This window comes from Astatotilapia calliptera, chromosome 8 (assembly GCF_964374335.1).
Source record: "Astatotilapia calliptera chromosome 8, fAstCal68.1, whole genome shotgun sequence".
NCBI classification, from domain to species: Eukaryota; Metazoa; Chordata; class Actinopteri; order Cichliformes; family Cichlidae; genus Astatotilapia; species Astatotilapia calliptera.
The window spans coordinates 16,563,050-16,576,863 of NC_137429.1; the positions used below are offsets into that span (position 1 = coordinate 16,563,050).

At 40.3% G+C, this 13,814-nt stretch overlaps 1 protein-coding gene across 1 annotated transcript in view; it reads right to left on the minus strand.

Moving 5' to 3' along the window:
- Positions 1-12,086: 12,086 nt before the first annotated feature.
- Positions 12,087-13,814, minus strand: part of LOC145430302 (uncharacterized) — a 358,832-nt gene continuing 357,104 nt past the window's right edge. The window contains exon 2 of the mRNA XM_080305132.1: positions 12,087-12,431. Coding sequence (XP_080161258.1) covers positions 12,242-12,431 — 190 coding nt within the window. The 3' untranslated portion in view covers positions 12,087-12,241. The remainder of the gene's footprint in view (positions 12,432-13,814) is intronic.

Here is a 13,814-nt window from a genome sequence, read left to right on the forward strand (position 1 = left end):
GCGACGCCACAGTTTGTTACCTAAACAAAAAGGAGAGTCTTATGAGATACTACCAATTCAATTTTCAATTCAATGTTATTTCTATAGTGCCAAATAACAACAACAGTTGCCTCAAGGCGCTTTATATTGTACAGTAGATCATACAATAATAGATACAGTGGAAAACCCAACATTCAGTTTATATAAATGCAACTAAAATGCAATAACAATGGTACCGTGGGAAACAGCCTTAACAGATTGTGACGTTGATGGCTGTGGTGGTGGTGCGGAGGAAGAGGTGGTGGAGGCCCTCATTACGGAAGCACATTCTGCTTTCAGTCTTTTTTCTGCTTCGCTAGCTCTTGCAGGGCTGAGAAACCCGAGTTTTCTGAACCTTGGGTCCAGCAGTGTCGCAAGAAACATAATGCTCATGGTCTGTATTTTATCTAGCTTCTCTCTCAATAGCATCCTCAGCTTCTGAGCCAGAGAAGATCCAATGGATGGTGGTTTTTCCATTTGTTTATTGAGGCAATGATCCAGCATAGTGAGCAAAGGTATGACCTTTGACCCAGACACCCTTTTTTCCTGAGAGAGCTCAGTGGTTGCATCGTTAAATGGTGATAGGACAACCAGACACTCTGAAATTATACCAAATTCCTCAGATGACATAGGTGGGATGTCTGTTGTGAGACTTGCCAAAGCAGCACCCACTGGCTCCCTTTGCTCGAAAAGTCTTTGCAGCATATTGTAAGTGCTGTTCCAGCGGGTTTCCACCTCCTGTAGTAGTTTGAGTTGAAGCTTCCTTAGTTGTTCCTGCACGACTGAAAGCCTCTCCTTACAAAATACAATTTAAAAAAGCATACATTAGATTGCAGAGGTGGGACCAAGTCATTGTTTTGCAAGTCTCAAGTAAGTCTCAAGTCTTTATCCTCAAGTCTCAAGTCAAGTCTCAAGTAATGTCAGGCAAGTCAGAGTCGAGTCTCAAGTCACTGGTGCAAAAGTCCAAGTAAAGTCACAAGTCTGAAACTTTGAATTTCAAGTCCTTTCGAGTCTTTAAAAAAAAAAAACGAAAAAAGCATGTTGCAGTTATATGCTAAATGTAAATATTAGACCATGTAATTTTTAAATCTGTGTTTTTCTCAACACATGACAAAATAGTGAACTTAGAAAATATACACAAATTGTGAAATTGCACCTCTTTAAAATGCAGTTCAATTAAACCTAGCTCCAAGAATAATTTTCACCGACAGTTCTGAGATAAGCTGCATGTAAACTGGTTCTTCTCTCTCCCTCCCTGTCCTGCTGCTACTTCAGTGATAAAACGGCTTAATGATCAGCTGATGGGTTTTTCTGTCGCGAGTCCGTCTCTCTTGTTTGTTTTTGGCCCACTTTGCACCAGAAAGAGGAAACCAGTTCAAAAAGGAGTTCAGTTTGTAGTTCAGTTTTGCTGAACTATAAAATATTTTGGGTGCAGTGTATTTTTTACATACAGGTATAACAGAATAGCTTTAGTGTTGTTGAGTATGAACTTATACAAAATGCAGCAAGATATTTAAAAAACAGTTTTATTGATTAAAACACACTATATCGGAGTCATATCGGTATCGGCCGATATCCAAATTTATGATATCGGTATCGGACATAAAAAAGTGGTATCGTGCCATCTCTAGTACAAATACAGCTGCTCTGTGACGGCCTAAATGTTCAGATTATTTTGAGTATTTGACTAACCACAGAGTGTTGTATGTTGAACTTTAGTGGGAATGATTTTTTTTTTGAAGCATTCAACATTTTTAAATGGCAGCACATAATCACACCTGTGGTCCTCAGGGGACAAAAATGTCCCCATCTGGTTTGATTGATACGTAATTAATATGAACTGGATTTTTCCCCCACTTTTAATTAAAACTTAACTCAAACATTTCAACACTATTTCTTTATTCAATTTCAAATTTATGTCTGATAAAATCTAATTTAAATGAAATGTTTCTTTATTTTGGGGTAAATAAAATTAATTAAATCATCAGATATTGTGATTATCCTTTCACAACCAGAGTTGGTTATTTTAACAGATTATCACAGACGGGTAAATTTCAAAGTTAATTTAGGAAGCTGTTTTTAATTACTTCTAGTTTTTTACTGGCAGCAAATAATCACATCTGTTGTCCTTTGGGCTCAAAAATGACTATTTATAAAGCAATAAGTATAAAAGATCATCCATCTCTGTGTTTCAAGGTTTTATTCAACTTTATTCCAACTTATTACCTGACATTTTTCTATGTTTTGGCATGGTAGGACACCAGGGCATGGGTCTTAGTGAAGGCAAACTTTCATGAGAACAAAGGCGTGTCCATATTTGACACACGTGCAGGAGGAAGCTCAGGTTTATTCTTCTGTTCTGGTCCCATCATGGACAGCTTTCTTTTCTGCAGTTGCAGGCCAAGGGCATATAAAGTAAACAAGTTGTTACACGTAATTGTTTTCTTTTGGAAACCTTCTTTAATGTTAGGGACAACTTGCGTGCCCTGACTGCAGGCCAGACAGTTTGCCATCGTACACTAGCATGTTCCATGTACAGATGGACCTGGCATCACATACTGCCCATGTTTTTATCTCATAGTTACCTGGTTTACTTGGGATGTTCTGTTGGAATGGACACAGTCCTCTGAAGGGGACTAGGCGCTCATACACAGTCACATCAGTACCTGGATTGTACATCAACAGCAGGAGAAACACTCACTTGTTCCATACACATCAATAATTGTGTCATGAACGACGATCATGTATTGTGTCTTTATCATGAAATTATGTCCTTTTTGCTATTCTATGATTATGTCAATCACGGTACCATGAAAACTTCCCTAACAGACTTAGGATGTCATAAACTGGCCATAGCGACTTTACTGGATGCACGGCAGTAAGAACCACATACCTACATATGCCTACAGCTGCATTCGATCCATTTTTTTTCCTCTCTCGTTGTCCCTCCTTTTTTGTCATTGAGTTGGCTGTAGAGCAGGTCATCTACTAATTGGATGGTTGTTGGTTCAATCTCTGTGTGCTGTAGTCTGGAGTTCTTACCAAAGTGTCCTTGGGCAAGTTACTGAACCCCAACTTGGTCTCTGATGCATCCATTGGCATGAAAGTTGAAAGTTAAAAAGCATAATACAAGCAGAATACACTGTGTATAATGCATTCAGTGCTCAAGTAGAAAAGCAACTGAAGGAGTATGGGACCTGGCATATGTGCTTGGACCGTGGTAGTTCGTCTTTCTCTGTGACGCACGAGAGAGTCATGCATCTTCTCTCACACATCTTCTATTTCAGTTTCACATTTTGAAAATTCAAGAAACTTCAAAAAGCCAAGTCACTTTTTTTTTATGTCCCATTTGGATCTTTAGCCATCAGAATTGTTGTCTTAAGGCCAAGAAAGATGCCAAGTGGATTTGTTTTACCAAGTGGATCATCATGGCCTTGCCATATTGGTCCATTTGATTGACCTTTATTATAATTATGTATTTATTTTATTTTCGGTTGCTACAAACGGGACAGACATGACTGGGGGATAGGACAGGGAGAAAGAATGAAAGAAAGAGGGAGAGAAAGAAAAACAGAGGGGAGAAGAGACGGTGAGAAAGGGGGGAAGAAAGAAAGAAAAACAAACAAAACACCTGGATCACCTGGATGGATAAAAAAAAACAGAAGAGAAAGCAAACAAAAGAAGAGCAACATAATAAAAAACAGCACCATCACAATAAACTAGCTAGTAGATATTAAACGATATTGTGCAGCACGCAAGATAGACAGCGCACAATGTGCTTTGAGGCAGCAGCCAAGAAAGGTGTAGTCCACGTCTGTGAACACCCGTGTGTACACCTGTGTGCACACCTGTGTGGATCAGCATGCTTGTATACCAAAGGTTTCTCCATGTAACGATCTGCTAGGGAGTGTGGGGAGCCATAGCCCTGTCCCCCAGGGCATGAAGCAGGTATGGAGGAGATCCAGGCCCCAGATATCCAGAGGCCCCAGAGTACGAGGATCCGAGGAGGACCACCAAAAGGAGGGGAACCGTGCCACCCTCCTGGGAAGAGCTGAGTAACGAGAGGTCACCCAGCAGCTACAGAGCAGAGGCCAGAGGGGGTTGCAGTGGCGTGCCCGCGGGCTCTGCTGGTAGCCAGCTGTGCCAGAGAGGACCGAGCTTCAGGCCCAGAGGCCTGAGGGCACCCCACCCCCCGGAAGGGGCCCAGCCGGGCCACAGGCGCCAGGCCCCGCCAATCGGCCACCAGGAGTGAGCCGGTACATACAGTCACTTTCTTTCCAAGCTCCTTAGACTACCACGTCCTGGATGCCTGAGAACCTACTTGAACATAGTTCAGATTCTTCATCACTTTCCTTCACTTTATAGTCTTCTTCCACTTCTGCGGGTGGGTGATGTGCTTTTTTAGAGAAAGGGTAGGATGTGATCTAAATATTGGTAATATGTTCTTCCTGAACATTGATTCTTCCTCCTCATTATACTAAATGACAATATATGCATTGTTCTACTGGTCATTCCTTTCCACAACATTGTAAAAAAATGATCTCACAAGCCTCCAGTGCAATGGAGGCTTGTGAGCATACTTTGTGTATTATTGTAGGGTCTACCTTACAATATAAAGCACCTTGATGCGACTGTTGTAGTGATTTGGTGCTGTATAAATAAAATTGAATTGAATGTAGAGCGCCTGTTTCCTCATTGTGCTGCTTGTTGTTGTTGTTATGACCATTGCTTGACCCCACACATCAGTGATCCAAGATCCAAGATATCTGAAAGCAGTATGGTGTGAAAATATGGCCCTTTGCAACACTTTGTACATTTTTGTCCACGAGGACATCAGGTGTTATAAAATCTAATAAAAACCCCATAAATAAATCAAATTACTTAAAATGTATTCCAATCATGCATAGCATACTACTTTTGCGTTTTAAAAGTCGGTGTTAATGTCCTTCCACATGTGGAAAGCGAGAGAAAACACGCTGCTGTTTGCACATATTTAATAATCAGCTCTGAACAGGAGCAGAAGCAGAGTCCAGCCTGTTGCTCTTACAGTATAATACTCATAATAAAAGTACAGTAACCGTGGTTAGTCACTGAGCAGCCCGGTGCGTCTCTCTTGATTTCTTTAGTCAGGGTAAATTCATTCACCTGCACGGGTTAGCTAAACGAACTTTACAAAAGAAGTTTCCCCTACAGCTAGGGTTGCCAACCGTCCCTTAAAATACGGAATCGTCCCGTATTTAGAAACAAAAGTACACGTCCCGTATTGAGCTAATAAGGGACGCACTTTGTCCCGTAATACAGTGAGAATCAAAAGTAGTCTATAAATGTTTATGGAATTAACACTTTGTTTGAAAACATAATTCCCAGCCCTTCTCCTGCTTTGTGACCAATGAGCTGACAGCACACTTATGACAATTCGAGTATAACAATTCAGATTACCGCTCATCTCATTGGTCGAGGAAAGGTCGCTTGCGGAGAAAATACCGGAAGACAACAGATGACCACAACAACAAGCATGGCCAACAGGGGAACAAACGCCGACACTGCGGTGCAAGTCTCGGATGACAGTACACCTAAAGCTGGGCAGACACTGTGCGATTTTTTTCAGTCGCGTTATTCAGCTCCTGCTCAAACTGCACGATTGACTCGCAGGGGTTAGAAGTTGGTAGGTCACGATGCAGGTCTCACACTATACGGCCCGATGCTCCGATGCGACCTGAGTGCTCACACTGTGCCTCCATAAAATGAAGGTTATAACAGAAAATCTGTCGCTCGCTCTCTCTGTCTTTCACTCACACAGACACGCAAACCACCACCATCAACTTTGCTAAATTGCTAATGAAAAACATTGATCAGGCAGCTGTGATTGAGCAGCAGTGTAGATCCAACTATTTTCACGGTTGTTGTGGTCGTGATAATTTTGTGATGCCACATGGAAAAGGCTCGGATGAGCTTTCCAAAGTTCTACAAGTTGTGCCTCCATCGCTTGTGTCCAGATCACACGCAGCACTGCCGTGCTGCTCCGTCTTTTTCACCGACGTTTACGTGTTTGCGCGTGAGCAGTGTGAGTGCCTGTGGTGACGCCCTCACGAGCGATTGATGATCGGGAGCTGGTCGTGAGGTGTTAATCACTTCTCGTTACCCCACGTATACTACACGACGCACGATGAAGGCCAAAATCGGTCCGATCACTCAAAAATCGGCTCAAAATGGGCCTAAAACCGCACAGTGTAAGCCCAGCATTAGAGCAGCAATGTTTGTTCCCCTCAGAGAAAGGGAAGAATGGGAAAAGGAAAACACCTGGCTGGAAAAAGTTAATATGGGCATGTGCAGTGATTATCAGCGCTATGTGGCCAGAAGTGTGATAATATAATTTATTTTGTGTAATAAACAACTGTAAGGATAGATGATTACAACAAATAGATGACTAATACATAAAAGTAATACATAGATGAGTAATGATGCGTAATCATGGGAACAAGCGGGTTTTCAAACAGGAGCAGCTGATTAGCATTAGAAAAGCTGAAATAATACCTCAACTGAAGCCAATTGTACTAAATGCACTAAATGTGCACTGTTACAAGAATATTTTTCTTTCTATTGTTTTCTTTTATTTTAAGTTAAGCAGGACAGAGTTCTTTTAAAGAAAGATTTACTTATATTCTCAAAAGTTAAGCATGACAAGCTTCTGTTTAAGAAAGAGGCCTGTTTTATTGTGTTAATGTTGTCATTTTGAGCTAAAAATAAATGGCTAAATGATCATTTGTTTCACATGTGTTCATATCACAAAGAATTGAATATGCATCTACTTAAATCAACTTCAAGTCAAATGGTTAAAAAAATAATTTCACACACAAAAAAAGAGCTAGAAAATTCACCACACTGGGAAGGGTGAAGACAACTGGGTCGCCCGGCCCTGGCCACGAGGTGTCCCTTATTTATTTTTCAGGGAGTTGGCAACCCTACCTACAGCCGAATGCTCATCTTAGCTAGCTAGGTAGCTAGTTAAGGACCTAAATTACAGATTCGCTTACAAACACATTTAACTTACCAAAAATAATGCGGTGGGGCCTCAGGTCCTCCTGTCCGATAGTCCAATTTACTGAAGAACACCTCAGGCTGTCACTTTGAAATAGTCGGTAATGTAAACGCTGGACCTCTCAGCATCTGCCATTCCCAAACAGACACATGCAAGTTTGTCCGTGACCGCAGCCTCTTCGTCCGTGTTTTCTCCAGTCATTGGTCAGCATTATAATATATGCAAATACATTTAGGTTGGAATCCCCGTCCCCCCGCCCCCCAGCGCGCCCCCGGATGCTAAAACAGTGCCAGCAGAGTGAAACCGAAAAATGGATGAAACCGAGAAAAAAAACTGGATTGAAACCGAAAAAAAAAATTGTAAGCGAAAACACAAAAATTACAGTTTCAATTAATTGTTTTTCACTATCATTTTTTTTTTCAGTTTCAGTACCAGACTTTTCAGTACATTTATTTCAGTTACAATATTTTTTTTCGGTTTCAATATTTTTTTTGGTTTCATTTCAAGGTGGCATCGTTCTGATCCCGTACAGGAAGCTTTCACGATGTCTTCTCGGGCGCTGATAATTGGCGTCTGTCTTGTGTCAATAACTTCAATAACTTCAATAATTAAACCATCAACGTGTCTTTTAGACCCCATTCCTACAAAACTGCTCAAAGAAGTCCTGCCATTAATTAATTCTTCGATCTTAAATATGATCAACCTATCTCTAATGATCGGCTATGTACCACAGGCCTTCAAGCTAGCTGTAGTTAAACCTTTACTCAAAAAGCCATCTCTAGACCCAGCAGTCTTAGCTAATTATAGGCCAATCTCCAACCTTCCTTTCATATTAAAAATCCTTGAAAGAGTAGTTGTCAAACAGCTAACAGATCATCTGCAGAGGAATGGTTTATTTGAAGAGTTTCAGTCAGGTTTCAGAGCTCATCACAGCACAGAAACAGCTTTAGTGAAGGTTACAAATGATCTTCTTATGGCCTCTGACAGTGGACTCATCTCTGTGCTTGTCCTGCTAGACCTTAGTGCAGCATTCGATACTGTCGACCATAATATCCTATTAGAGCGATTAGAACATGCTGTAGGTATTACAGGTACTGCGCTGCAGTGGTTTGTATCATATCTATCTAATAGACTCCAATTTGATCATGTAAATGGAGAGTCCTCTTCACACACTGAGGTTAATTATGGAGTTCCACAGGATTCAGTGCTAGGACCAATTCTGTTTACATTATACATGCTTCCCTTAGGCAGTATCATTAGAAGACATAGCATACATTTTCACTGCTATGCAGATGACACCCAGCTCTATCTGTCCATGAAGCCAGATAACACACACCAATTAGTTAAACTGCAGGAATGTCTTTGTCATGGTCCTGGGTCGGTGACCCAGCGCTTTTAGTTTGTTATCATTTTCTAGATGATGATTGTTTAGGTTCTGTGTTATATTCGGTCTGCCTCTGAGTCTGCGTCTTTATCTGTCTGTCTATGGTGTCACCCCATCTGTTTGTGAATCTGTCTGTTTAGTTCAATGTCTTGTCTGGTTCCATGTGTCTGAGTTTCCTGTTTTATTGTGAAGGTCCGTGTCGTATGTGAGTGTGATCAGTTTACGTTTCCCCTGTCCCGTCAGCCCAGATTCCTCCCAGCTGTGTTGCCCTCTTGTCTCTCATCCCCTGATTACTGGTGTGTGTATTTAAGCCCCGTGTGTTTTCCTGCCTGTTGCCGGTTCGTCTGCGTTCCTCCGTGTATCTCTGCATTCATCTGCGTTACATGGTGTCCTGTCTATGCGTCTCTCTGCCCCACACCCCTTTTGTATGGTCTCAGGTTTGCTTTTTAGTTTCTCCCAGTTTAGGTTTCCGTTTGTAATTGTTCATGCTGAGTTGCCTGTTTTCGCCACCACCACCACCTGGTAAATAAACATCACTCTGTCATCAGTTTGCTGCATCTTGGGTCCTCCTTTTCCTCCACACCACACGGCTCCCTCCGCCAGCCGTGACAGTCTTAAAGACATAAAGACCTGGATGGCCGCTAACTTTCTGCTTCTTAATTCAGATAAAACTGAGGTTATTGTACTCGGCCCTGAAAAGCCTAGAAATATGGTATCTAACCAGATTCTTACTGTGGATGGCATTACCTTGGCCTCCAGTAACGCTGTGAGAAACCTTGGAGTCATTTTTGACCAGGACATGTCCTTGAATGCACATATTAAACAAATATGTAAGACTGCGTTTTTCCATTTGCGCAACATCTCTAAAATTAGAAATATCCTGTCTCAGAGTGACGCTGAAAAACTAGTTCATGCATTTATTACTTCCAGGCTGGACGACTGTAATTCATTATTATCAGGATGTCCAAAAAACTCACTGAAAAGCCTTCAGCTAATCCAAAATGCTGCAGCAAGAGTCCTGACATGGACTAGAAAGAGAGAGCATATTTCTCCTGTTTTGGCTTCCCTTCATTGGCTTCCTGTTAAATCCAGAATTGAATTCAAAATCCTGCTCCTCACATACAAGGTCTTAAATAATCAGGCCCCATCTTATCTTAATGACCTTGTTGTACCATATCACCCTATTAGAGCACTTCGCTCTCGCTCTGCAGGCCTACTTGTTGTTCCTAGAGTATTTAAAAGTAGAATGGGAGGCAGAGCCTTCAGTTTTCAGGCCCCTCTTCTATGGAACCAGCTTCCAGTTTGGATTCAGGAGACAGACACTATCTCTACTTTCAAGATTAGACTTAAAACTTTCCTTTTTGCTAAAGCATATAGTTAGGGCTGGACCAGGTGACCCTGAATCCTCCCTTAGTTATGCTGCAATAGACATAGGCTGCCGGGGGATTCCCATGATGCATTGAGTTTTTCCTTTCCAGTCACCTTTCTCGCTCACTATGTATTAACAGACCTCTCTGCATTGAATCATATCTGTTATTAACCTCTGTCTCTCTTCCACAGCATGTCTTTTATCCTGTCTTCCTTCTCTCACCCCAACCGGTCGCAGCAGATGGCCCCGCCCCTCCCTGAGCCTGGTTCTGCCGGAGGTTTCTTCCTGTTAAAAGGGAGTTTTTCCTTCCCACTGTTGCCAAAGTACTTGCTCATACGGGGTCATATGATTGTTGGGTTTTTCTCTGTATCTATGAAGCGCCTTGAGGCGACTTATGTTGTGATTTGGCGCTATATAAATAAAATTGAATTGAATTGAATTGTCAGTGACGTAAAAGACGGATTTAATGCGACATGACCGTTCAAACAGCAGTCGCTTTCTAAAACATCGGATATGTATCGGATTCAGTACCACATACAAAAGTGACCCAGATCGGATTTGAAAATATTGGATTTGTGCCGTTCACACTGTCATACCATGATCGGATATGGGTCGCATAGGGTCAAAAAAAATAGGATTTGATGTGCCTTCGCCTGCAGTGTGAGCGTAGCCTTAGATTGGTTCTATTGAAACAGAGCATAACCTCTCCCCAGTAAGAGTGAGTCAGCCTAATAAATGAAAAGTCAAACTGGACATTGCATGCCTTTCATTGTCCCTCTGATGTTGATTAAATATGATTTTTGTCCTTTGAATGTATTGTATTGTATATTGTGTACATTGGTCCCACAAGATTGGAATTCGGAGAACTGAAATACTAATAATATCTAAAAGCATCTATTTTAAAAGCATCTTTATATATTAAAACAAAAAAATCAACATTTTTTTTTTTTTGTAAAATGTTGTGTATAGTAGAGAAGTAGTAAACTTATCCTTCTCAGTCTTTAGTATATGCTGTTTCTAGCTGCAAGACCATGAAGAAGGCAGGCATAGCCCCTCATAAGTATGCTTAAATTCTGGTGACTCTGGAGGTATAGAGTAAGTATTCGATTGCAGCAGCTATTCTATAGTTTTTCAAGTTTTGTAAGAACAAAGGACAGTCCTGATGCCCTCGTATGTCACAGACATTTGTGTTTTGTGAGTGTATAACATTCTCACTGCGTACTCGTCAGTGAATCCTTGGATATAAGCAGGAAGTATGCAAGTAAATATGGCACCTCAATTATGTGTCAGACTGTGTATCAAATCAAAAGTGACTGAACATTGGCCAAAATGTCCTTAAGATGGAAATCTCAGAGTCAAGTAAAGTCAGTATGCCAGTATTGACACGGCCACTGAATAGAAATATTGATTCATCCAGCGAGGACAAGTATAAGGTAGTCCCTGAAGTGGAAGTTACCTTGGCACACTGATGCACTCCAGGTAGGTGTCTCTTTGTTCTGTATTCCATCCACTGATGAGAGGCTTTTTAATTTCCAGACTGTGCATCCATAAACCAAAGCTTGAAGTTAGTGCTTCTTAACATTGTCTTTGTACTGTACCTCACTGATAACTTCTGCAGTAGGTCCAGGAAATCCACTTAGAGTCAACCTTTTACAGCTTACGTCTGTCTCTCAAGATTACTATGCAGAAACATCACTGGACATTTTAGTCAGTCAACGGACTGCAAAAGAGAAAGTTTTAAAAGAATTGATGCATATAAATTCATTAAAATTTTATTTATATAGCATGAATTCAAAACAACAGTTGCCTCAAGCACATGATATTGTAAAGTAAGGACCCCACAAAAATACAGAGAAAACCACAACAATCAGTTTACCCCCTATGAGCAAGCATTTCTGTAAGAGTGGGAAATGGAAGAACTTCCCTATTCTTCATGCCTTTAGCATATCAGTTATTTTCATCCACATTCGGTGGAGAAAAAGGGGGGAGGAGAAAATGAAATACAGTTGAAAACAAAATTATTAGCCCACCTATGAATTTTTATGTTTTTGTTAAAAAATTTCCCAATTGCTTTCATAAGGGATTTTAAACATAGCATTCCCCATCATACTTCCCCCTGAAAAAACTGACATTTATATTTAGCCAAAACTGCTGATGTGCAATGATGTGCTTTGTAATGCTCTAATCTTTTAAATTCAAGTTAAGACTAGGAGTCATCTTCCAATTTACACACATGTTACGTTTCGGTGTTGTCAGTGTGTTGTTTTTGGCGTGACTGTTATGTGTTTCCTGTTTACTTTGAAAGTCTGTGTTATCTTAGTGTTTTCAGTTTACGTTTCCCTGTCTCGTCAGGTCTAATTTGCCCCAGCTGTGTTTCCCTCCTGTTGTCCATTTTCCTGATTGCTCCCTCTATGTATTTAAACCCTGTGTTTCAGTGTGTCATGGTCGCGATCTCCCCCGTGTTGTAAATAGTTTGGTGTTTTGTTGTAAATAAATAGTTTGTTGTAAATAGATTTGTCGATACTTTCGTTTTGGGATTTTGGTGGTGAGCTTTAGTGGGGTTTTTTGTGTGTGTTTTTTTTTCTTTATTTTTACTTTTTTTCGTGTTGCACTCCGGTTGCCTAGGCCGGGGTGTAACAATAAAAACCTCAGTTATGTTTTGTGTTGTCACTTCAGAGAATATCATACCCAAAATTAACAAAATTAGTTTAGACTTGAGAAAAAAAATGTTGATGATAAAGCAACATATCTAATATAGGCCTATTTGACCAACTCACACTGTATGCATAATATAGAATTAGCAAATTATAAGATTTTCTGACTTACAGGAACTGGATGAGAGTGCAAAGGAAGTCAGGCAAAATTACCCTTTTTATTTTTAGGCTTCTTGTAAGGAGGTTGCTTTAAAGGATATCCTGCTGATTTTGTCAAACAAGCATGAAATGAAAACCATGCAAATTCTTTTATATGCATACTATAAACTGGAAATTGATTCTCTACAATCATTCAATTATTTCTTATGTACAATTGAAAGTGACAACAATGGAGTATCATCTGAGTAAAACCATCTATCAATTTATTTTCACAACAGTTAACAAGAACTGAAGTTAGTTGGTTAGTTATTTTTTTAATTATTATTTATGATTAAAAATAACTTCATATGGGCGCAAAAGTGCTATTAGTGTTTATTTTAAAAAAGGACTGGATCACCCCCTGCCCCCCAAAAAACTGACAATACTGTCAGTATTGTAGCTCAGCCTACATAGGACTTCCTCTGATCATACGTATATGTGTAAATGTATGGGATCAGTCTATCCCTGTTAATGAGGTACATACCACTTGGACTGGCAGTACTATTACTGAAAATACAGTCACTTGAGCCAGCTGTATAGTTAATCTCCAATTCCCTTTTGTCTAAAACATTTTCAAAGAGTAGTTGTTGTTGAGTCTGTGCTTCCACAGACCCTGCTAGTTTAGAGACTTATTCCTCATGAAGAACGAAAACAAGACAGAACATCTTCAACCAGTCTTTTACTCGCTAATGAGGAAAGGCTAGTTCAGAACCAGGCTGTGGAGCTTAACACTCCTCACCTGTCTCCAGCCCAACTCTCCAGCTATTATGTTTGCTGCACAACTTGAATGTGGTCTTCTAAAATCAATACTAAAAAGATGAAATACAATAAAAATCAAATACATTTCAGCAAACTTAAAAAAAAACACTAAAAGAAAAACAGCCTGTACTTTGAACCTCTGCAGAGATTTACAATGACAGTTTGTGTAGCAGACAATGGAAACTTCTCAGGCTCTTCAACTTCTCCATTAACCATTTTTCACAGCCACTTGTCAGTGCTGCTACTTCTTCTTTTATATCCTCTCTTGGGTCCCCTGGGTCTTAAAGCCGTCCCCATTACAGTTATGCTTAACTTGTTTGATTAATATTCAAAACTTAACTTAGCTTTAAATTAGAAAGAGAAAAAAAATAGAAAAAAAGACTTCAAAGAAAA